Genomic DNA, 26988 nt, shown 5'->3' on the forward strand with positions numbered 1-26988 from the left:
CTACATCAATGACAGCAACAACATTGCCATGCATCACGAATTCGTCTACAAAATCCTGAGCATCAAAATCAGATTCAAAGAAGCTCCTATATTTGTTGCTTAAGGTATTTCTCTTCTTGGAATAGGAGGGAGCTTAGGAGTAGTCTTAGAAGCTTATACCTAGAGCTATGCTTCCCTAGGAACAAGCGAAGAAGTCGGAGAAGGGCTTGATGATTGACTGACCTGCTGCACCTGCTGATTTTCCTGGGCTTGGCGCTAGGCACTTTTCTTTTTGAAAGATATTAACCTCTTATATGAAGTTGAAGAACTAATCATTCTCTCTAAAAAGGAAAAGATGATTTCCAGTTAGAATAGACATAAAGGAAAGCCAGAAATTAAATCTATAGAAACCTACCTAACTCGATTTACACGTAACTAGGCTTACTAATTAGTAAGGTTTTGGTGGGTAGATTAGGAGATTAACCACAACACTATTGAAACACCTCCACAATCATAGCCTCTTCCGCATCTAGGTCATCCAAATGATAACAAACAACCTCGGGTTCAGAGTTCTAATACAAATGAAACATATATTCTGATTTGTCATTTAGCCAAAAAGGTCGGAAGTCTCCCCTAAATTGAAAGTTAAAATAATAGTTTTTAAAATTATAAAAGGGTTCCTAAAAGATGAAAAAAATCTTTCGACCTTGCTGAGCTTGGAAGGATGTCCATTACTGTCTTTTGGTTAAGCTAAAAGGTTTTGTCAGGTAAAAAAAAAAACTCAGAGAGATACAATAAGTTCAAGGACTTGGCATACAACCTGATAAATGCGCATGAATGTCCAAGAATTGAGGTGAAGTTCAAAAAGAGATACTTTGGAGGAAAATAAAATACCCATTACAAACTCAGTAAAAAGGATCTTAATTCCTATCCTATCAAAAAAGCATTCATACATTATATAAAATGAGGCTCCGAGTTGTCAAGCAAAAGGTAACCCATTCTCTGATCAAGTGCTACTAGATCATAGTTCTTCTCCTCATTTTGATTTTTACAAAAGGCCCGAGTAAGTCGGAACTCTGCTGACATTTTTGTGCCCACCACGAAAACAACACTCAACACGATCGAATCTACCCACATAACATTCTCTGGTATATATATTTGAAGGCATAATGACAACTATATAACGAGACATTGATTTACCGAGACCTACAAAACAAAAAAGAAAAGCCTAAAGACAAGGAAAAAAGCTTAATACATTCAAAACAAATCGAATTCCCTTCAAAGTGTATTATCTTAATTTTTCAAGTGTATTATCTTCTAATAATTTTTAAAAATCTTTCTTATGAAATTAAATTTTAAATTATTATAAATTTAATTAATTAATTATTAAATAATAAACTTGATTAGAAAAAAACTAGGATAGATGTAACATTTCCCTCATGTCACAAGCAATGTAATTCCGGGAGTTTATGAAAATAGTTACTCATAAATACAACATATGATAATTTGATAACATTTTCCCCCATGGTAAGAAAGAATTCATCTCTCTTTCGGAAACTATATTCTACAAATATAAAAATTAATTTCTTCCTAAATGTAAGGCTAATTTAATTCTTACAAATGAAAGATTTTGTGATAAGAACTTGTCCAGACCAATTTGGTACACCAAAAATTTGACGCACCAAAAATAAAAGAACACAAAATCACTAGGGTCTAGGGTAATAAAAATCACACAAATTATGAATAGCCTTGCGTTGCTATTTACTAGTTTGTCCATGTGGTAACTTCAAGATCTTTACTGCTAATTAAAACATTCATGGGCACGGATTAGTCTGATACTAGTAATAATGATTAAAGTTGATGCTTTTTGCCAGCAGTTGGACCCTCATTGCATGGTTAATTATGTAGTCACAATAGCCATTAAATCATCTTCATACTAGATCACACCCCATATATAATCACTATAAAAGATATATATTTTTTTCATTTCTTATTGATCACTTCTGTTCTTGCTTGATAAATCTCCGTTCGTGGTATACGCTCGTCGAACCAAAATCAAACTTGATATGCCTTGAATGGATAAAGTATACGTTAGGAAAAGAAAAATACCAAAAATGAATAACTGCAAAAAATACTACCACATTCAAATTAGTTTCTAATATTTTGTAAAATTATATCTAAATGAATTTCTAACAACGTATTCTCTTGTATGAATTTCTCTTTTATAAATAGTATGGCATCTGTATATCCCATTATTTGGTTAGTATTTTGTTAATCAAATCATTACTCATCATAAACATTTCTTGTGTAACCGATATATAAGGCACAATGAAGTATATTCATACCCAAATAAAGAATACTAGAAGGTCAGTACTATCATTTTTTACTATTATTTTTAATTATTAATCCAATTTTTTTAATCTAATATTTTTTAAATATATTTTTAGCTTATATTTTTAAATATTAATGATTAATTATTGACTAAAAATAATAAATTCTTTTGATTTTGCTAGTATTTTTCTATCCAAATTATGAGCACCATCAACGGAGTTATAACCACCATATCAACTTTAAATATAAAAATAAAGAAAAAAAAAACTTACAGACGGGTGTATACAAATATTGGGCAATTGTCATATATGACATTATGTTAGAGATATATATATCAATGGGTGGTCTACAAGATCAAGTCTCCGGCAACCACGTTGGTGGTTTGATTATAATTTATAAAGTTATGAACATGACTCATTTCACAGCTCTCAGATAACTAGATAATAGCTGCGCTAATTAATACCAACAATAATCACCATGTAAAAAATAATATAATATTATGTGTACATTAATCAATTATTAAAATTATTTACCAATTTATTTATAAATAAATAAATATGTTATTTATTTTATTTTTAATATATATTTTATATACATAGTTAAATTTGATAACTAGATATTTAATATGATTCACTAAAATCAATTATAAAAATCAGTCATATATAAAAGATACACATTAAAATATAAAATTTATACAAAAATAAATTATATATATTTAATTATTTATATATTTTAGTGGTTGAGTTTAATATTTATTTTAATATTTTTTTAGAAATATTAAAAAATTATCAAAATTTATTATTTATTATTATTAATTAATTATCAATATTTAAAAATATAAAATATAATATATTATTAAATTTTACACTAAAAAATTAAATAAATAACTAAATAATAATAAAAAATAAAAAATTCTGGTAGGCTTCTATTTTTTTTAATGCCCATTGCAGAAAAAATAAGATTAGGAACTGACTTGTACTTATAGGTACTTGAGCGGGAGCTTTTTAAAGTTGGTTTGTACTTATTAAATTTTATTTATTTTTTTCACATATTTTCTATTATTATATTGTCATTGAAAAATTTTCATATATTTCTAACTTTTCATCCTAATTTTTACAAATTCTAACACAGTCTTCATATACTTTTTATTTTTCAACCTAATCTTTACAAATTTCAACACAAATACATCTCTATCACATATTAGGTATGAACTTCTATCTATTTATATTATTTGTTTGTGCATTATTTTTGTATTTTTCAGTATATCTATTATATTTGTTTGTTTTTTTATCTGTTTTTTGAAACGTGAAAGAGGTTGACTTGATTTATGAAAATCAATCATAAAATTTTTCTTGTAAGAACATTAGTCAAAATTATAATAACAACATGTATATACATATAGAAATATAGATATATAATCATAAGAGTAGTTTATTTGAGATATGTGTCCTGTGATCTGTAAAGGTGAGCCAATATATATAGGTAAGTAATGAATGTATCCAGTACTACCATTAGATTACATACAAATTTTATTATTGACTAATAATAACTCTATTTATATTAGTACAATCAAGTAAATATTTAAACTATTAATCTCTAAAATTTGAGTTAAGTAATTTAGTATTTTTAATGAAAATGTTTAGAATAAAATAAATTTTTATGATACTTATATAAAATTTTAAATTTAAAAAATAAAAGAATTTATTTATTATATTTATATTTATTATGAATTTTTTATTTTAAAATTATTTTATTTTAAAATATTATATAAAATTTTAAAGAATTTAAAAAAATAAATTATTTTTTGTTATAAATATATTTATTATAATTTTTTTAAGATTTAAAAGCTATTTTATCAAATACAATTGTGGTGTTTATATTTATTAAAAGTCATTTTTAATTTGATTACATAAGTACTGTAATTTTTAAAAGGTTATCTTTTAAATGACAACTTACATAAATTAAAAAATAATTTTTATAAACTACTTTAGAAAAATAAAAATTTTATCAAACCAAGCCTAAGAATATGCCTTTAGAAAAAGGCTGGCATCCATGAAAAGAATGCAGGACCCGTCAAATTAACTTACTTTAAAGTTTAAAATCTAATGTCATTCCCGTAAACAAGATAATTAATGACCAAAACCCTTCCCAACCAACAATTTCTCCGAAACAAAGAGAAAACAAGCTAAAACAAAATCTCCCAAATTCATGTAAAAGGTAATTATATTCATAATAATGGCAAAAAGCACACAAAGCATCATCACATTGTTTTACCATTTAACTTTCAAGTGACACAAAGCGAGAACCCGTCATCATCGTCCTGAACTCCTCAAAATCGATGGCGCCATCGCCGTCACTGTCAACACCGTTGATCATTTTCCGGCACTCGTCGAGAGAACACGGTTCGCCGAGGCTGGCCATGACGTTGTGCAACTCGTCCGCAGTGATAGAGCCATTGCCGTCGATGTCGAAAACGGAGAACGCGTCCTTTAGGTTTTCTAGAACCTCATTGGGATCAATGTCTTTGGTGTTTAGTTCAATGAACTCGTCAAGGCTGATAAATCCATCGCCATCTGCATCGACCTCGCGAATCATCTTGTCAAGTTCCTCTTTGCTTGCAGATTGCCCAAGGCTTCCCATTATGGATCCTAATTCCGAGGAAGAGATCTTGCCATCTCCGTTAACGTCGAATTTCTTGAAGACTTGCTCCAATTCGGAGACGAACTCGGCGCGGGTGTACACCGCCAAGGACGGCGAGCGGGAGATGAGCGGGGAGCCGGTGGTGCCGGCGGTGGCGGCGTCGGATGGCGATGATAAAGATTTGTTGATGAGTTTCTTCTTGCGGTTGAAGAGGGATCTGAAGCCCATTATGATTTTAGTTGAAAGAGGGGGAGGCAACGAAGGAAAATCGAAGAGACGGCAAAGGGGTTATTGGGAGGAGAGTCCCCAGTGCAAAGCTAATTAGTTATTTGCGAAACTGCCAATGGGAACTAACTCCTCCGAACGTGGTGGGGCTTTGGCATGCCTTATTTCTCTAAATATCATCTTTGCTATGTTTGGCGATAAACATGCGTGATTACAGCAAAGGAATCGGGTTTAGGAGGTTGTTTCTTGTTAATTCATTCCTTCATTATTTATTTATTTAGGAAAACAAATTCAAGTTAAATTTAACTTTTGATTTTTTTTCGGAATTTTTATCTTTATCTTTGCAGTATAATAGTAATAGTGTAATACAAATAGAAAATTCTTATGCTGACGCTTATATATTGAGTTTGACAATTTATTTATTTAGGTGTTGTTACTAAAAAATTTTAAAATTTTATTTATAAATTAATAAATTATTTAGTTAATTGGTTATTTTTTAAATTTTAAAATACGTTTTCTTAGATTATTAGATATTTAGTTTTTAATATTGTTGAACTAATTTAAAAAAATATAAATTAAAAATTATTTATTTAGATTATTATTTTTTAAAATTTTAAATTGTAATTACATTTTATTTATAAAATTTATTTTATTGACAATATTACTCTTAAAAAAAAGGACTAACAATAAGTTTATATTTATTTTATCTGAAAATTTAATCACCAGAATTTTTTAACTTTATTTTTAATTTTAAATTATTTACTTAGATTATTTTGCTTAGGTTAAGTTATTTGCTTAGGTTATTCATAAAGTTATAAATTTTTCATATGAACTATTTTTATACAATTAGATTGGTTATTAATTTTTAATGTGTACTTATTTAAAAAAATCTTTATTCAAATTTTTAATTAAAGTACTATATTTAAAATTTTAAATTTAAATTTAAAATATAAATTTGTTAAAATTTTAAGTAAGCAAATGAGTTTAAGAATATTTTTAAAAATTTATATAATTTATAAGCAAACATACTAGCTATAAAAGATTATATTAAATTGATAAATGAAATTACTAATTTTATTAAAATGTGAGGTTATTTGTGCTATTTAAAAAAATTAATTTGACATTCCTCTATACTTAATTTCGTTTCTAATGTTGTTCCGATAAAATTGAATTAATTTAGTATTTTAAAAAATTTAAAATATTTTTTTCAAAATTTACGCAAATTATAAGGTTATTAATTTACAAATTGTATTTAATTTTATTTATTTTTATTCGCAAATAATAAGATCGATACCATTTATGACAAAACTAAAAAATCATTTATGGCAACATAAGATACATCGATCAACCATTTAGTGGTAAGATTGTAGTTCTAGGAGGTGATTTCAAACAGATACTACTAGTAATTCTAAAAAGGAGTAGACATAATATATTGTCATCAGCTATTAACTCATTCAATTTGTGGTCGTTTTGTAAGATTTTGAGGCTGTATACAAACATGAGGCATTTAATGTCTTCTTTAGATCAACATCAGGGACGGAGCTAGATGAAATATTAGAGGGGGGCCAAAAATATTTACACAATAAAATAAGACTAAAACAAAATTTTAAGGGAGAGCTAAACTGAAATTTACATATAATTTACATGTAAAAAATTAAAATTAGGGAGGGCCGTTGCCCCCCTTTCTATGTATGTAACTCCGCCCCTGATCAACATGATGATGAAATGAAGAAATTTGCTAATTGGATACTTGATGTTGGAAATAAAAATATTGGTTCTATCATTGGAAATGAGTTAGAAGTTAAAATTTCAGATGATCTGTTGATTACAACTACTAACAGCGACGGACCAGGCATTGAAGGAGGAGGGCACTTTCCCCACTAAGTTTAAGAAATTTTTTTTATATAAATTAATATATTTATTCCAATGTAATTTATTTTTGTCCCACAAAAATTTATAAAATTTTATTTTGAGATTCATATTAAAAATAATTTTTTCATTAAATTTAACGTATAACAATATTTATTTTTGCAGTGTCTAGGGGAGGTCCTGTGATCTCCCATCTCCTTTTTGCAGACGACCTTATCCTTTTTTGCAAAGCGAAAAAATCTCAAGTGCTTCATGTTTTGGACACTATGGCCACCTTTTGCAGAGCATCTGGTATGAAGGTGAATTTTGACAAATCTCGTGCTATCTGTTCCATGAATGTTTCTAGACAACGCAAGGATCTCTTCACTGGTATTTCTTCTATCCGGTTTGCTAATTCTCTGGGAAAATACCTTGGTGTCCCCCTCAAGCATGGCAGAGTTATTAAAGCTGATTTTAATGATGTGGTTGATAAGCTTACTAATAGGCTAGCATCTTGGAAAGGTCGCTTCCTTAATAAAGCTGGTCGGATTTGCCTTGCTAAATCAGTTTTATCTTCTATACCTATTTATAGGATGCAAGTAAGCCTTTTTCCATCAGGTGTGTGCTCTAACATTGATAAGCTTACTAGAAGTTTCATTTGGTGTGGTAGTCATAATCACCGTGGTCTTCATTTAGCATCTTGGAGAGTTTTGACGACTCCAAAAAAGTTTGGAGGTCTTGCTTTGAGGGAGTCGCGGTTGGTCAATTTTTCTTTATTAGGAAAGCTAGTTTGGCAAATTTTGATGAATCAAGAGAAACTGTGGGTTAGGATTATGCTTCAGAAATACCTCCAGAATAGAAACCTATTTGCAGTTAAAGCAATGGGTTCTTCATCGTATATATGGAAGTCTATTGTGCACTCAGCTTCCGTATTAAAGGAAGGGTTTGTTTGGAAAGTGGGAGCTCTTTCTAAGAATTTCTGGTTTGACTCTTGGTTGCACTCTGGGCCAGTAGGAGCGAGGGTTGAATTTCTTGATATCTGTGAGGCTGCTTTGACCATTGAAGATGTTTACCGTGATGGCGTTTGGCATTTGGAGAGGATTTACTCTTTTATTCCTAGGGACTTAAGGGAAGACATTCTTAGTTTAGTACATATTTCGGCTTCTGGTCGTGATTTGGGTTGGAGTTGGGAGCACACTATTTACTCTGCTAAACAAGGATATTTATGGTTAATTCAGAAGAAGTTGAATTGGGATAGGAATATCAACTAACTTTGGCTTTGGAAGGCGCGGATCCTTGAAAAGTTGAAGCTCCTAGTGTGGCTTTGCCTTCATGATGCTGTACCAACTCAATATCTGCGTTTTCGGCGACATCTCTCCTCCTCATCCTTATGTACACGTTGCAATCAACTTCCGGAGACAATTCTTCATTATTTTCGGGATTGTGAAGTGGTGCGATCAGTTTGGGTTTCTCTAGGTTTTTCTGATGTGTATTTCTTTGACTCTTACGAGGTGCATGATTGGTTCAAGCATGGCCTCCTCAATGAAGGTTGTTCCAAATTTGCAGCTATAATATGGTCAATTTGACAAGATAGAAATATGGGTAATTTTCAGGGAGTTTTTGGATCTACTGGGTCAATTGCATACAAGGCTCGCAGGTGCATGGTGGATTTTGAATATACAACTCAGAATCGAGTGTGTTGCATCCAGGGAGTCTCCACCAGAACCTGGTGCTTGGAAGTTAAATTGTGATGGGAGTGTGAACTTGGGGGATGATTGTGCTGGTTTTGGGTGGGTAATTCGCGATAGCTCCGGTCAATGGGTAATGGGATGCTCAGGAAATTCCTTTGGATCTAGTGTCATCAAGATGGAGTTGTGGAGTATATGGAAAGGTTTGGCTTGGGCTTGGGAGGCGGGTCTTAAGCTTGTTATCTGTGAGACAGATTGCGCAGCAGCTTTTGAGCTAGTGACTGGTTGGCAAGTTCCACTCTGGCATCTTGAAAAAGAAGTGATACAACTGATCTTTGACTTGAAGTTAAGAAGGGATTGGGATATTCGTTTTGAGCTTATCCCGAGAGAAGCTAATGTCGTGACAGATCGGTTGGCAAAGATGGAATTGGAGGTAGCGGAACTGATGAGGTTCACCTTTGGCACCAGCCACCAGAGGTGGTTTGTCCTCTCTTATTGTTAAGAACCTAATTTTTTTTTCTTTTTCTTTTCTGCTCTTTTGTTTTTCCTCTTAGTTGTTCACCAAAAAAATAACAATATTTATTTTGTTAAATTTGATTTAATATCAAAATTAAAAATAATTAAATAAATTAACTCAATAAAAAAATTAATAAATAGTGATAATATAATTTTTTAAATCTAATCAACTCGTTAATTACCAAACTAAATCTCTATTTTTTAAATAAAAGTAAAATTATCAGTATTTTTTTGTCTTAAAAAATTAGTTGAAATCAGAAAAAAATAATATTTATCTATTAATTAATATCTTTTATTTTAAAATTATATAATATTTTTTAATTTTATCTTTTAAATAATCTTGTTTGTTATAATTATTTTAGATTAAAAAGTATCTTATGTCATAAATATTATAAAAAATAAACTTCCTAATTCAATGTCTGGTAATTAATATTTGAAAATTATAATGAGTAATAATAATTGTTTAAAAGCATGAAAGTTAATTTTGATATATTAAAATATGTATATTTTTTTACATAGTTATTTGATTATATTTATTCTTTTAGATAATTATTTACGTGATTAATATAAAAGATATTTTTAAATTACAATACATAATTAAATAGATGTATAAAAATCTAACAGTATATTAAAATTAAATTAAAAAATATATAAAAAATTAATTATTTCAAAAAGAAAGAGAAAAAATAATTATAAATTAAATTTTTTATTATTTGATATAAACATATTTTTCATATATAGGTTTATTTTTTTATGATATTTATATACAATTATAGTTTCAAATTATAAATGCTAGTATCTTAATAGGTGCTAACGTACCAATTGATTCAGTCTTTTATTATTAAATGTATATAAAAATACATAAAAATAAAATTAGTTATGATGACAAATTATTTATAATTTAATTAAAATATTTTAAGTTTAAATTTTAGAAATAATTTTTTTTTATAAAATATATATAATAAATAGTATTTTAAGAATGAAATTGTTCACTAACTCTTTTTAAATTTTATATCTCTTATATTTTTAATATAATTAACAATGTTCAACGAAATTTATTTTAAGATATATATTTTTGTCTCCACTCTTAAAATTTTTTGGGTCCATCACTGATTACTGATGATCCTCTCCCTTTTTTGGTAAACTTTATAAATCTAGATTTGTTGCAAAACATGTCAGATTACGGGTATTTTCACAGTAGAGTAATTTTTGCACCCACGCTTGAAAATGTCAAGAAGGTGAACGATTTCGTCTTGACAATCTTTCTAGAAATGGAAAAGGAGTCTCTGAGTTCTGACACAATATGTCAAGCTGATGAGAATGAAGATGTACAATAAGAGTGGTTCACATCAGAGTTCCTAAATGACGTTAAATGTTCAGGACTACCCAATTATAAGTTGATTTTAAAGCTAGAGTCGCTGTAATGCTACTGTGAAACATTTACCAGACTTTAAATTTATGCAATGGGACAAGATTATTAGTTAACGAATTTGGCAACAACATAATTAGAGCCATGGTAGCGGCTGATATTTTAACTATTTTTTTTAAAAAAAAAATTATAATATTATTTTTTTTGTACTTAAAGGATTTCAATTTGTTAAAAAATTTGTTTTTGCTTAAATAAATTTTTTTCTATCTTTTTATTTAAAAATATTATTATTAACATATTAATATTAAAAATATAAAAAATAAACATACTTTAAAAAAGTACTTTACGTCGTTTAATCTTTATAAAATTAAAATAATTAATTAGTTATTAATTTTAAATTGTAACTATTTTTTTAATAAAAAAAATTTATAAATTGTGTTTAAAATTTTATGAATTTGTTAATTTTTAAATTTTAAAATATAAGATATATATGTATATAGTTTGGTACAATTTTTTGTTGTTATTATTTTTTAAATTGTAATTAGTTTTTTTTTTAATATAAACATTACATATTAGATGAGTAAACGAAATTTAAAAATTTTAATATTGACTTCTATGTAAATTTATTTATTTAGATTTGTTTCAAGATTTTTTTTCTATAAATTTAAATTTATTTATTTTAGTATTTTTTATGTAAATTGTTATTTTAACTTTATTTTGTTATAAATATTTTTGTGCTCGAAGGATTTTAATTCATTGAGAAAATTATTTTCGATGAATAAATATTTCTATCTTTTTATTTAAAATGTTATTATTAGTATGTTAGTATTGAAAATATAAAAGATAAAGCATATTTAAAAAAATGTATTATGAGATTAAATAATTTTATAATTGTGGGTATTTGTCCCTACGGAAGGCTGTGTAAAAAATTTTGGCTCATGATATTCATCGGAGATGGCCTTCACTAATGAGATTAACTTTTTATTTACCTAAAAAGCAAAATATCATCTTTAAAGACTTGACAATCTTGAAAGAATCATGGATCAAGAGAAAAGGAAATGTACAATGTTCTTAGCATGGATAAAGGCCAACAAAAATTTTGAAGCAGAACAAACTTTAATGTATGCTGAGTTTCGAAATTAATTTGTTTATGATAGAGAAGAAAGAGAATGATATCCACGCAAGAGAGAGCATTGTATCAGGAGGTTAAACTATGTTTCACCGGATACATGTGATATTTACTATATAAGAATTTTGTTAATTATTCAAAAGGTTGCACAACATATGAGTCTATTAGGACAGTTAACAGGATTACATATCCTAACTTCTAAGATGCTTTCTATTTTATGGAACTACTGTGTGACGATAGAAAATTCATTGCAGCTATTAATGAGGTCTGGTCATCAGTTGAGAAAATTATTTGTAATGCTATTGATATCTAATAGTGTTAATAAACCAAATCGTATTTGGAATGCAACTTAGACATTATTGGCTAATGGGATACTATATATGAGGAGAAAAATATTGAAAAACCAAGGCATTTCACTGTGTGGTAAATCATTATCATATGTAAGACTTTACTTGCCAAAATCAAAGTTCACCAATAAGTAACTTTACGTTGCTTTGTCAAAAGTTAAGACTCACAATAGCCTGAAGATTCTAATTCTAGATGAAGACAATAATCCAAACTCATCAACAACAAATATTGTGTTCAAAATTTTTTTAAATAATATTTAGATAAAAAATAGTATTTTCATTTTAGTAACATGTTATAATTTACACTTTTGTACAAATATTTATCATATATATAACTAATTTATTAAATATACTTTCAGACTTGAAATAAAATGTATAACATGGAGCACAATATTATATGCCAATTGCTTTTCTAATGAGGTTAATAAAATACTAGGTTGTCAATAAATTTTCATTAGCCTTATAAAATAAAGTTTAGTGTAAAATTGACATGCTACTATTACGATTATATATGTTCTTATTTCAGGTCTCTTTCCTTATAACTCAAGAATATTATAGACTTCAAACTGTTTCATTTGCAATTTACTATGAATAAAGATATAATGTAACACCTTAACTTTTAGCACCTCATAATCGCACTAAAATAGACTTATTTCAAGATTCTCAAATACTAGTCCTATCCCCTCTAAAAACTAAAAACAATAAACGACAAGGGAAAAATAAAATCTAAGAACTTAACTCGTGAGTATAATCTTCTATGCTCCTGAAATTATGCACTAAACCTTCGCACCTGTAGCTGAAAGGGAGTGGAAATAAGGGGTAAGAACTGGGGATTTCTTAGTAGGGTCTGGGTTAGAAGTTGAATTCATTATCCAAATTGAAACTCATATTTTCCTTATGAAAATTTCACGCAAAATGACATTTCATATATTTCACCGCTTACTAATAAACCATTTTAACCAAAACTTACCACTGGTCCTTCCAATCACAACCTTTGGCCCAAATCAAATCAACTCGGTCTCTGGTCCAAATTAAATCAACTCGGCCTATGGTTCAATTCAACACGAATCACCATCAAAACTCAATCACAAAATAGAATCAATCATAGGCACAAACAATGCAAGACAAACACAAATCAGAGAGCAATTATAGAACATAGAGTCCAATCACAAGCACACAAAATCATGAAAACATAATCACAACAAGTATGCGCAAACAAGTATGATGCATGTCTAGTCCTATACAGGCCATGAGCTCATGTGTCAGTTTGTTGTCTGATTCCCGACACTGGTCCTAAGATAAGCATTTCGTACCGCCGTCCTTATCTCAGCCAACGTCCCCTCCATGAGTGTTACGCATCACCGTCCTTATGGGAGAACCTTCCTTTCGGTCTCCAGTGAGCGTTACGTATCACCGTCCTCACTGAGCTGTCCTTATAGTATCAACGTCCCCTCCATGAGCGTTACGCATCGCCATCCTCCTGGGGAACCTTCCTTTTGGTCTCCAGTAAGTGTTACGCATCGCCGTCCTCACTGAACCGTCCTTATAGTGTCAAGTGAGAGTTATGTATCGCCGTCTCCACTAGACACTTACACTATGACCCAAACAGCACTCAATTTCTTTTCAATCTTTGCTCTATACTCTATTGCAGTATAGATCCCTTTAATTAATACCTTCTTTTCTATCTGCTCTACTGTGGCAGACGTTCATTAAAATCCTTTAGTTAATACATTCTTTTCTTTCTCATCTTTCTTTTTATTTTCTTACTTTTTTTCTTTCTCTCTTCTTTTCCTCAATCTTTTAATTCTTTATCATAATTCAACTTCACATTCTTCCCTCGTCTTTCCCTAAGTATCTTATGGAAAAGAATTGTAAAATACTTTAAGTAAGTCTGCGTTCTCTAAAACTTTTAAGATTACTCTATTTGCTCTTCTCTAACATATAATAATATTAATAATATCTTTACTAGATAATATTTTTAGTAAAATAATAATTACAATAATATAAATAAAATATTTTAAATAGTAAATAAATAATAGATTTATATCTTTTCTTAACACTTAGTTTATAAAACCTTACTTTTAAACTTTTATCAATTACTTTCTAAATCACGAATCTTTTAATGTTCTATTTTTTAACCTCAATATTCTATAAAATTATATTTAAATCCTCAATTATTTTCATATTTATAAAAATAGCTTGAACTTTTATGAAATACCCATTACTTATTACCCAAAATACCTTAAAAATGTATATACTTATAAAATTAACTTCAATTTTTTATTAAATTACTATTTCATTCTCAAATATAAATTTTAATTTCCCGATTATAACTTTATCAAAAAAATTGAATCTCATTTCCAAAATTCTTCAACTTTTCAGCTTAAGTTTTAAGTCCATTTGTTAAGCTTTACTATTACCGATTTTTTTCAGTTTTTAATTTAATCTTTCAACTACCAAATCTCACAAATTTTCTCAAAAATATCATATCACAACAGTTCCAAAATCATTAAAACAACCATCTTTGAACTATTTTTTCAAAGTCAAACCAACAAATCACAAGCAACAACAATAATTCAACATAAATTCATTTAAATTCAAGCAATTAACAACCAAATCAATATTCACTTATCAAATTTACATTTAATTATTATAAAATTATCAAACCCTACCTCCATATGAAATCAAAATACTCAAGGCTAAGGAGAAGCTTTCTGACTGAGCTGTCAGAAAAAATGTCAGAAATTGTCTGTGTTTCTTAAAATTTCAGTTGGCCGAACTCAAGGGGAAGATGAGTTTCGTCATTGTCAACTTCTACTGAACAAAAATAACATCAACATGTAGAAGAAGAGAATACAAACACTTTTATTGGATTAAATTTGTTATTGGAGTTACAAATCTCAAAAAATCGAACGCCGAAAATTCGATGTTCTGAAGAATACGTTCATTTCTCTCTCGGCCTTCTTTCTTTCCTTTTTCCCAAATGTTTCGGCTGAATGAATGAAGTGAATATAACCAATTGGTAATGTGGTGTCATTAGTGGGACATGTGTGGCGTTAATAAGTGGATGAATCAGCAATTCAAGTTATAAATATCTTAACTGAATAACTATAAAAGTTGGATATATTAAAACACAAATAATAATATATATAGGAATAAATATGCGTAAGTTACTAATATAAATGATATTAGTAATAAAATGATGAAAAATATATAATGAAGTATTAGTAAATCTAAGTTCATCGAAGAGTACCGATATTTACTCATACCGGTAGATTTTGAACTTAATAATAATAATATTAACTAAATTCTATTTTTTTAAATTAAAAATATCAATTACTTAAATTAAAATATACATATATTTTTTATTACTTATAAATGACTAGAATTAAAGTTTTAATTATGTAAAATATTTCATCATAAAAGAATATATATATAAATATGAATTTTGATTAAATTTAAATAGTTATAAAATTAATTTAACTACTTATAATTCAAATAGTAATTTTTTAAAAATAAAGAACTCCAATTTATAAAATAAATTTTTACTTATTTATATTTATATTTTTAAAATTGTGGGTCGTTACATAAAACAACATATTAAGTACGTTTATTATATAATGACGATGATAGTATTATCCTAAACTTAAAAAATTTATGACTATAAAATATTATTTTTGATTTATCATGTCAAATTAAAATGTAAGCCCGTACATCACACAGGTTTAAGACTAGTAGAAAAAATATAGGAAGACAATGAGAATGGTAAACAATGTGAACAATAGAGTAAAAAAAGAAAAATGAAAGTAAAATCATAAATAAAATTATTAATTAATTATTAATAATTTTAAATTTTGAAATTTAAAAAATAAGAATTTTAAATTAAACCAAATCACACACGATGCAGTTACACCCAATATTACGCTAACCTCCCTTCTCCATTTGCGAATTCTGGTCTGTAGAGTAACTCAGTTGTTGTTTCAATTCCCCATTCTCTGGTCTGACGCTGCCCAGACTCTAGCCGCCGTCGCCCAACCTCTCTGCGGATGTCTGATCGCGCCACATCAGCCTTGGACAGCCTCTTTCACGCTACCCACCCGCTGCCGCCCAGCCTCTCCGCAAACGTATGATCGCACCGCACCAGCCCCGGACAGCTTCCTTTGCGCTGCCCACTCGCCGCCGGCCGTGCGGCCTCCCCCGCAACCCACTGCGTTCATCGTTCTAGCGTCACTATCAGCGACATACCCGATCAACATACAGGGATGTACGCGGCTAATGGAGCTTGATCATGGTTGCTTCTTCTGTTCAGTCATCTCCTTCTTCTTCTACTTCAATGGCCAGTTTAGGATGATCATTTTAGTAGGTATGCGGATAGTTTTTTTAATTCTTATGTGGATGATTATTTTGATTAGATTGGATTTAGTTACATATAATTAAAATATGTTGGATGTTCAATTCATTAGGTATGTGAATGATTTTTTATCCTTAAGTGGATGGTTATTTTTAGGGTTAAGTACGATTTTGGTCCCTAAGGTAGATGATGAAAATTTATTTCGTCTCCGGCCTTTTTTCGCTAAAAAATGGTCCCAAAAGTTTAAATTAGTTTTAAAATCGTCCTTTTTACCAAAATTTTAATTTTTATTACCAAATTATCTCTAACTAAACAAATTTTAAAATGAAAAAAGAAAAATAAAGAAAGAAAATAAAGGAGAAGGGGAAGGGGAAGGGGGGAATCACGCGGAGGGTGGGGGCAGGGAAGAAGAAAGGGGAAGAGGAAGGTGGGGGAATCACTAGCCGCTATGCTTCGCATCACCACCGAAACCACCGTCCACCACTGTTGCTGCTTCTCTCCGTTGTTGCACCAGTACAATCGCAGTTCGCTGGCATCACTGCTGGCTTGGATTCGCGTCACTATCATTGCCGTTTGAGGTCATGCCAGCACCGCTGCGGCAGCGGCAGCGGCCTTCCTCTGCTTGCGTTGCGCCGCCGACGTTCTACCCGTCGCCTCACTGTTCTCCTCTGTGTCTTGCTGCGCTTTGTTTCTAATGATAGGCATTCACTTTGCTTCGCGTCACTTCCCGCTAGATTTGTTGAATTTTTTTATTTGTTGATTTTGTTAATTACATTATTTCTGATTCTGATTTTATTATTGTTGTTGATTCTATCTGCTTCTATGGTTCTGCTTCTGTTTCTTCTGCTTTTGATTTTGATTCCATTGTTCATTGTTGTTGTTGATGTTTCTGTTTGTTTCTGCTTCTGTTTCTTTTGTTGTTGTTCTTTGCAGAGAGACAGTGATGCTTCTGCTTCTACTTCTATGGTTCTTTTGTTGTTGTTCTTTGGAAAGAGATAGTGATGCTTCTATTTCTTTTGTTTCTTCTGCTTCTGCTTTTTTTATGTTTATTACATTGTTTTATTATTGTTATTGCTGATGCTTTGATGAAGATGAAAAAAACAGAAGCAGAGATGAAGAGATGATGCTGTTATGGGGAAAGGAGAAGGGGGAAGGGGAAGGAGAAGGGGGAAGGGTATTTTGGTTCGAAAAACAATTTTAAAATTAAGTTAAATCTTTGGGGACCATTTTTTAGCGAAAAAAGACTGGGACGAAATAAGTTTTCAGCCCATACCTTAGGGACCAAAATCTTACTTAACCCTTATTTTTACTAGGGGTGAGCGACGCTGGTAGCGGCGTGTGGCAGGTCAAACAACGACGATGAAGTAGGATGATTATTGATGAAAGTAGGGGTGGCAACCGGTTGAGAAAGAAGAGGGTATTTGAGTGAAATACTTTGGTAAATTAGGGTTTAGGATGGTTATTCTTTTGGAATAACTAAGTAGAATTTTTTATTTAGGTAATTTGTAGAGTGTTTTTTATTTTTACATGTATTGGACTAAATCTACAACCCATTATTCACATTGTTTAGATTTCCCATTATCTCCCTAGCGGAGTTGTTCATAATATCCTCTATGCTGGGTACAAGCTATGATGTTCAGACACTGACATGGACACGGGATATGATACGACATGGGATATGTCAACACACGAATTTTAAAATCTTATAAGACAAGGAGACACGTATGTAAAATATAAAGTATTTTTTAGATAAATGGTAATGATATTTTAATGTTTTATTGATATTAAAATATAAATTAATTTTTTAATTATTTTTAATGTCTTATTTGAGTTATATAAAGTATTTAAAATATTTTTTGTTTTAATAAATAATAATATATACTATTTCTAAATTTATTTTGAGAATACATGTTAAGAATAAGATTGGATATACTGATACGTGATGGTATTTATGTGTGTCCAAGAGTGTCCGAAAAAGAATTTTTTTTATATTCTATTAAGACACAGTTGGACACAGCAGACACACGTGTCTGATGAATGTCAGTGAGTATCGTGTCCAAAATGCATCTGACTCGCAGACACAGCAACTCAACGAAATATCCGTATTTCATAGGGTGCAAGTGTACCGCTTTTCCTCCGTCATGAGATGAATCCAACCTTCATATTATTATTAGGAAAAATTATTATAAAGGAGCTTATGAGAGATTTAATTATTAAAAAGGACCGTTGTACTATAATTGTCATAATTGAACCGGTGATTAAATCGATCAGATTACTAATTTGTTGGTTTAATGGATAAGTTATTGGTCCATCCGGTAAAACTGGTCATACATAAATAAAAAATATAAAATAGTCAAAAATCTAAAATTAAAATTTAAAATACATATTTTTACTAATATTTTAAGAATAATTAAGTTTCGAATTCTAAAGATAACTAATATAAAGATAGACATAAAACTAATTTTAAGAATAATTAAGTTTCGAATTCTAAAGATAACTAATATAAAGATAAACATAAAATTAACCCGTACTACTATAATAACATCTTAATTGGACATTTAAAAATAACAATGCATAAATTATATCCAAAAAGTAATTTCAAAGTTTGAAAATCTTTATATAATTAAATAATTATATATAAGTTTATTTTTTTCTTAGAATAAGTATTTTTTATTTTATTTTTATATTAATTATTATTTTTATTTTAAAATTAATTAATTTGTACTTCAATTAAAAAACTAATCAATTTAAAAAATATTGAATATAAAAAATATTGAATTAAGTATTTATATATATATATATATATTATAGTTAAGATATTATATAAAATGCAATATATACCATAAAGAGCATGAAAGATACAAAAAATATATTAGACGTCATCAGTGCACCGGTTGACCTTGCTTGTTGATTATTTTATCGGACCAGTTTGTGTCGATTTTAATCAGTTCGTATCGATTTTAATCAGTTTATTTTTTTAAACAGTTAGAAGTTAGAACACTAATCTATTTCGATATAGGATCTATCTGGTTCATCAGTTTTTTAGTTGATTCAGTCTGATTTTAATAACTATAATTAATACTAAAATTATTAAAAATAATTATTTTTTATAATATTTTAAAAAAAGATCAATTTTTTTAGAAAGACATATATTTTTAGGCAATTATTTATTTTTTTTTGTAAACATATTTTTTTTATTCTCTATTATATTCGGGTCTTTATTTACACACTTTCATCTATAACAATAATTTATTGTTAGTGAATCCCTTAATCTCCAATTCACCATTAGTAAGTCTTTTAACTCATGTTTTTGTTACTTGTTTATCTTTCGTAAAAAATTGTCTAAATAGTTAAGAGTGAAGAGCCATTTGATAATGAATAGGATTCTATTAAACTCAAAATAAAATAATTAGACTAACAATAGAAACATATACTATAATTGATCATTTAATAGTATGCAAATAAAAATGATCTTTTAAGTATAAATCAAACTTGAATTGTAATTGAAGCAGTCATGATTATCTAATGCATGGGAATATTCATTAGACTGCATAAAGCAATTTGAGAATTTTCTTATGTTAAAAGGTTTTTTATTTTCTGAATTTTGAAAACAAAATTATAAAGTTACAATCCACTATACATATCAAACAAAGTACAAAACTATAAAAACTTCATAAGACACTAATTTTTAATTTGAGTAAGAGATTATCAATATAAAGAAAACTAAAATACATAACATAAAATTGAAAATTTTAAATTCTTTTAACATAACCAGATCATAAGGACCTTTCGAAACACTAACTATATTCTGCTTTGACTTCAAGTCAAGTGTTTGTTTCAATTTGTACCCAAGAATGGGTAATATATGTTAGGATTTGGTTGAATTAGTCCCACATTGCTTAGGATAGCAAATGGAGTGGGTGGCCTAGTCTGACCTTTCACATCAGAAAAGAATTTTGTCCTGTGGCTTGAGGTTGATCTTTGGTTGCTGTTGTTGTTGCTGGAAGGCAGTGTGACACCGTGAGAGTGCAGTTTGAAAAGGTTCTGGCTAAGGAAAGACTTGGTATTTAAGTGTGTCCATTGTGACCCACCTCTCTTTCCTGGGGACCATTCCTAGTGCACGGTCTACAGTTGAGTTATACTATTCCAGTATACAGTTGCAACAATGTCAGGATATTCAAGTGCTGTGAAACTTGAAATAGAGAAATTTGATGGAAGAATCAATTTTGCCTTGTGGCAAATACAAGTCAAGGATGTGTTGATACAATCAGGTTTGCACAAGGCGTTGAAGGAGAAGATCTCTGGTTGCTCTCTCTATGAGAGAAGATGATGTTCTCTAGAAGACAAGAAGTATCCTCATGGTATTGTCGCACTGCCATGGATAAGGATAAGTTGTGGCAATCGGGTCCACAATTACACACGGGTATTGGTTGGCATTGAGATGCAAGGTGTGTGGCGGAGTTATGTCGATGGCTGAAGAACTTTCAGGAAAAGCTAATTTGGAAGTTGCACCATAAATTTTCAGCAAGGTTTCGATCTGTACCAAGGCGAAATGCTTGGAGTGGTTTAATTCCAAGTGAGTATACTTTCATGGTGGAGTATGATAGTTCTCTGAACTATGATTGTCGGTATAGACAATGGCAGCAAAGAATTGTCGGTGTTGACAATGGAAGCTGAAGATGTGTGACTATTTCAATCAAGGTGGAGATTGTTAGGATTTGGTTGAATTAGTCCCACATTGCTTAGGATAGCAAATGGAGTGGGTGACCTAGGCTATAAATATGAGGCTAAGTTCTCCATTTGTTTTTGCACCAGTCGAAAACACTTTAAGCTTGTATCTGATTTTTCTTTTCCTCTATACTCTTTGATTAGAGAGTGTTGTGAGGTGTAGTTAGATATTTGCTTTGAGAGAGTGTGGGTGTTCTGAGGTGCCGGTATTAGAGAGAAAGAAGTCTATGTGTTGTAACAATTTTCACATAGTGATATTCTCTGGTTGTCATTTGACAACGGCCGTGGTTTTTTCTCCGGTAATTGGAGTTTCCACGTTAAATTCTTGTGTTGTGATTGTGTCTATTTTATTTCTCTGTCAAAGGTGTTTTCTCAAGGGGGAATGGTATCTTATTCCCAACAATATACTCAACAAAGTAAATTACTTATTTTTTATAATAGCAAAATAAAATTAAAATGAAACATATATGAGTTTTTTGTGATATCTATCTATGTTCATCATAGACAAATAAATAAACCTAGGTACCTGCATTAAATTCAAACAAGTGTTAAAGTCCAAAATCCATCAAGCCCCGTAATATAAAAAAGAAGTTAGTAATTTTGGCAAAAGTTAGATGGTGCACCTGAGAAAATGGATTCATGGAAAACTCAGGGACGGAGAGAAATTTGTCAGAAGAGCTCCAATAATGGCAAAGGCAGAACAAAGTCACTTAAATATAGTAAAAGGCATCTGTGTACGTACAAGAAGATGAAGCCGACAGAAATGAAGAAAATATGCCAAGAAAGAGGAAGAAAAAGCACAATAACATGGAGATGACGGAGGAAAAGAAAACACAAAGCAAGGAATAGGGAGTGGAAAAGAAAATAATAGAATGATTTTGTCATTTTAAATTTTATTTGTTAATTCTTTTTTAATATAATTTTTATTTGGTCTTTTTTAATAATTTTAATATAATTGATCATTTTTTTAATTAAAATCTCTTAATGATTCTTAGCACTAATTTTCCATTATTATTAGAGTGCTTATTGATATTTATTTTTTTATTTATTAAATGTATTTAAAAATAATAAAAACTAAATTAGTTAAGATGATAGGTTGTTTATAACTTAACTAAAATCTTTTGGGTTCAAGTTTATATACAATAAAAAAAATTATAAATTATATATAATAAAGAGTAGTAAAAAGAAGTTGGACATCAATCTTTCACATAATGTTTTATATAATCAAAATTAAATACTTGCATTTTTACTTCAAATTTTAAGAGTTTGATTTTGATGTATTCATAGTGTAAAATATTTACATAATCGTTAAATCACATATGTTCAATTGTTTTGGATGATCATTCACGTATTTAATGTAAAATGTAATTATTTTTTTGATATGATATGACATAATTAGATGCACTACAAAAAAAAAATATTGAGTACCGTCAGATTTATCATCGAATTCACAAATAAATTCGTCGGTAATCAATTTACCATCGGATTTACTGTTGTATTTGAGTTGACGGTATAAACGGCACCTAAAACTGTTTACCGGCGGATTATTTTTGTCTGACACTATTTACTGGCAGATTTTCCATCAATATTTTCAATAGATTTGTCGAGATTGAGTTGATGTTTACCGTCGGATTAACCCGACGGTAACTTTGGCGCCATATCACGTGTTTAGGTGCTAAGTTACTGTCAGATTTATCCGCCAGTAAATCTTATTTACTAGTCTGCTCGTCATCTTCATGAACAGCGACAACGTTGGTGCTGGACGGCGACAACGATGGTGCTGGATGGCGACGACGATAGACGAACAAAGAGAAAGAGGGAGTCACAGCTGACGGAAGGGAGAAGACAAACGGGCTAACGGAGTTGACAGAGGGACAGGCAGCGGTAGGGCTGAGGACGGATGGCGGGGAGAGGCAGCGGTTAGAGAGAGAATGGGAGAGGAGAGGTTAGAGAGAGAGAGAGGAAATTTCAAAATGAAGGAGGAGAGGGTTCACGCTTAGAATTTTAGGGCTCGTTACCGTCAGATTTATCGGCGGATGAATCCGACGGTAACTTATGCCGGGTCATCAAAACGCAGCGCGTTTCACTAAATTGGGTTTTCTGGCGGATTGTTCCGACGGTAAATCCCGTGCTAAATTTTGCTCATATTTTTCCCGTTGTCCCTCCAAGTATTACCAGCGAATTTACCGTTGGAAACTGGAATCCACAAGTAACGAATTGACCAAACGAATTTCACATTAAAACCGTCCATAAATCCGTTGGTAAATCCGACGCTAATGTGCGATGCTAAATCTGACGGTACTCAATATTTTTTTTGTGGTAGTGATACATACATAAAATTAAATTTTAATTTTAAATTCTAAATCTTACATACTAAATTTTAAATTCTTTAAAAAATAAGGGAGAAATAAATTATTTAAAAAAAATGTTAGGAGAAGAAAACTCAGATTTTTTAATTTTTTTGGTAAGAAGAAAACTCAGGTTACTCCACAACAAAAAACGTTTATGTTCCCCTTTTAAGATGCTACCAATAAGAACATCTGTTTAGAGCCCAAACTGGCGTGGCGAACTTGCTATGATTGAATTCAGACCCATCCTAGCCTTATCCTTAACTCCCATATATTTATTGGCGTCTAGTTTCACAGAATTAAACACACATCTCCTATATTTATTTTATGCAACATGCATCCTGCAGCACTTCCCGTGGTATCCAAACTTTCGGGGATGATTCTATTATTTCCATTTTCCATACCATGTTCTCCGAAGGACATTACTATACACGATGTCAACTTGTCATGTCCCCTCAGAATTTTGGATTTGAACCACAGAAGAGGTTCGAGTCTTTTATGTGCAGCAAGAAGGCAGGTTCGATATCAAGATGGGGATATTGATGATGATGAATATGGGCACAATAAGGAAATTGCAATGTTGGAGTTGTACAGTCAATCAGCAAGAGATGAAGTACTCTTTGTTCATGCCATTGTGGACCAAGAGGAAGTAGATGTGCTCATCTTCAAGGTCGATTGTTTATTTGCTTCACATTTAGATTTGAGTTGTTATATGATTATTATATTAACTACCAATAGCAATACATCAGCTCTATCATTAATAATAGTAAACAAATGCAATTAAACGTGACCATAGAACGGCTAAGATCATAGTCATAAACGTGACCTCTTAATTCAAAAATATTATTTATATATTAAAATTAACCGTAAACTCAATTATTATATTTAACTCATTTTTAATGTATATTTTATACTAGTAATTACTTTTAGTATAAATTTAATATAGTTGCGTTTAATCTATAGTCACGTTTTTTACTTTATAAAAAAGGACCGTGACTTTTGCCTATGAAACTGTGGCTATTAAATTATGGTATAGTATCAGCCACAGTTAAAAATCATGACTTTTGCTCAAAATATACTACCATAGATCAAAGGTCATAGTTTGTTATATCTAATTATCTATGGTCAAAACTGTGACCTAGTGTAAAAAAATGTTGTGATGAACTCACAGCCTAGTGATTTTCTTATTTGTATCTAGGGTCCTCTTCCCCTCTTATATATCCCCCTCCCAAGTTGCTATTTTGGGTTAAAAAAGATCATAAATAATAATTAGGACCAATCTACATAGCTCTCTTTTCCTTTTAATACCAAATTTTGTTTTATTGGCTACCATATAATTGCTTTGTCAAGGCAAATATAATTTAGTTACAATATATAATTACATTTCAGGGCCTTTCTTCAAGCTTGAGCTACAGTACCTCCCCAGACTTAACTAGAAGCATTCTACCAGAAAGGGCAGTGATAAAGACCATAGATAGAATCAAAGGGCCTTTCGACCCTAACAATATAGTGTACCTGCAAAAAGATGTACCATGGGAAGATTTCAAGACAAATCTGCTATCTAATTAAGTGAGTTTCAGTTGCGTTAATTTTCAGCAACAAAAAAGTGAAAAAAAAAAAACCCAAATCGGTCATGATTTTTAAAATAGGATACTTTTTCAAGTTTCAAAATATGTAAAATAGTTCCATCCGTTAGCTATTAGAAGTGACTGTTGAGGTGAAACATTAATTCGTACATAAATTGTTAAGTGTTCACATATTGAACTGGACAAATTAGTTTTCGGAGTAAGTATAAAATAATCTCTAAAAAAAATAAAAAAAACCTTAAAACAATTCTTAAAAATTTTAAAAATTTTAAAATATTTCCTTCTAATATTTTTAATCTTTTTTTTAAATCAACATCATATAATATTTTTGTTAATTAGAATAATAAAATATTGTTAAAAAATATATAATAAAAAAATAATACAAAAAATAAAAAAAATATATATTAAAAGATAATTTTATTAATACTAAAATATCATAAAAAGTAATATTATTTAATCATTAATCTACAATACCTGCATCGAGTACCTGCATCGAGGTAATGTACAAAGTAAAAACTATAATAATAATAACTAAATTTAAGAGATTATTAAATTATGAATGACAATATTTATATATCTAAATTTTTAAGATATTAATAGTAAATAAACTTAAAAAAATATTCCTAAATAAAAAATTTATTTTTTTTGGCATAATTACTAACTATGTTACTACAAACAGTTTTACTTGCAAGCTTATTTTGTGCAGCATTACAAACATTGAATTCCAAAACTTTCTAATCAACATGAATAGAATATTTAAATTTACCAAGACATTTTTTCTTCAAGTGTTGCATAGTATTAGGAGCTTCATAATAAAATTTTATATTTTGTAAATTATTTACATTACCTTATGGTTGACCAAAATTTATAAATTTGTCTTTATAGATGACTTAGTTCGCATTACATGTAAGTTCTAAAGTGTTGTCTCCATAAATATTTGCACAAATAATTTCAAATGTTTATGTGAAAAAAAATTATGTTTATGTTAAATAAAAATTCTCCTATCTCTTCAAACACACTAACTCATTCTCTTATTCATCATTAAAAAAATGATCATAGAATATGATACCTATAAATTAAATTAAATTAAATTAATATCTTACATGATCAAAAATAAATATGAATTCATTTATTTTAAATTATCCTTTTTTGAAGTAGTGCCTTTCTAAAATTAATTTATAATTTATTTTGAAAATACATAAACATTTTTTGTATATAAATAATTAAATTTGAGATAAATAAGCCGAAATGTTAAAAATTAAAATTTATTAATTTAAAAATAATTATATATACATAATTCGAAAGGACTATTTAAAATTTTAAAAAATTGTTAGGAACTATTTTGAGATTTTTTAAAATTTTTAGAAATTATTTTGTATTTTATCATAAGAATTGATTTGTTTATATGTGTGAGTTAACATTCCATGTCAGTAGTTACCGTTAGTGATTAACGGAAAAAATTATATTGTCTAATAGAAATAAACGTTAGGATCTATTTTGTATATTAAAATATGAGAGATTAAAATATCCAATTTTAAAACTCTCAAAACTGATTTGGATAATTACTAAAAATAGTGCGTTGATTTTTTAATAAAAATGGTACTTTTATAAAATTATAAGGCTATTTGAAAACATTTTTTAGTACTTTTATTAAAACAAAGAAAAAATTTGTTTCATAACGTGTTGTTCTTAAAAAAAAAAGGCTTAATTATTCCAATAATGCTCCACATTCATATAAAAAATCTAATCATATCATCCAAGCATTTTTTTGTTAACGCGCCTCCCCCTTCCCCCCAAGTCACGTGAAATACATGCGCACCCCCTTCTCCCTCCTATCAACGTAACAGATTTACGTAAACCTTTTCTTTAACGTAAGCATTCTTCTTCTTCTCTTCTTCAACGT

At 29.5% G+C, this 26988-nt stretch overlaps 2 protein-coding genes across 3 annotated transcripts; one reads left to right on the top strand and one right to left on the bottom strand.

The window, feature by feature from the left end:
- Window positions 1-769: 769 nt before the first annotated feature.
- On the bottom strand, window positions 770-5384 carry LOC112802640 (probable calcium-binding protein CML25). Of its 2 annotated transcripts, none has more exons than XM_072237789.1 (2): window positions 4585-5384; window positions 770-1185 (listed from the first exon to the last, which is right to left on the bottom strand). In XM_072237789.1, exon 1 carries the CDS (start codon window positions 5176-5178, stop codon window positions 4588-4590), a length of 591 nt encoding a protein of 196 aa, XP_072093890.1. In that variant the 5' UTR covers window positions 5179-5384; the 3' UTR covers window positions 770-1185; window positions 4585-4587. The 2 variants fall into 2 exon arrangements, with proteins under 2 accessions (XP_072093890.1, XP_025701729.1); XM_025845944.3 differs by lacking the exon at window positions 770-1185 and adding an exon at window positions 1395-2049.
- Window positions 5385-23715: 18331 nt separating this feature from the next.
- Window positions 23716-25088, top strand: LOC112799845 (uncharacterized). Its single transcript, XM_025841850.2, has 2 exons — window positions 23716-24169; window positions 24889-25088. The coding sequence occupies exons 1-2, from the start codon at window positions 23834-23836 to the stop codon at window positions 25066-25068; spliced, it is 516 nt and encodes a 171-aa protein (XP_025697635.1). The 5' UTR covers window positions 23716-23833; the 3' UTR covers window positions 25069-25088.
- The last annotated feature ends 1900 nt before the right edge of the window (window positions 25089-26988 follow it).

This window comes from Arachis hypogaea, chromosome 5 (genome assembly GCF_003086295.3).
Source record: "Arachis hypogaea cultivar Tifrunner chromosome 5, arahy.Tifrunner.gnm2.J5K5, whole genome shotgun sequence".
In the NCBI taxonomy this organism is placed as follows: domain Eukaryota; kingdom Viridiplantae; phylum Streptophyta; class Magnoliopsida; order Fabales; family Fabaceae; genus Arachis; species Arachis hypogaea.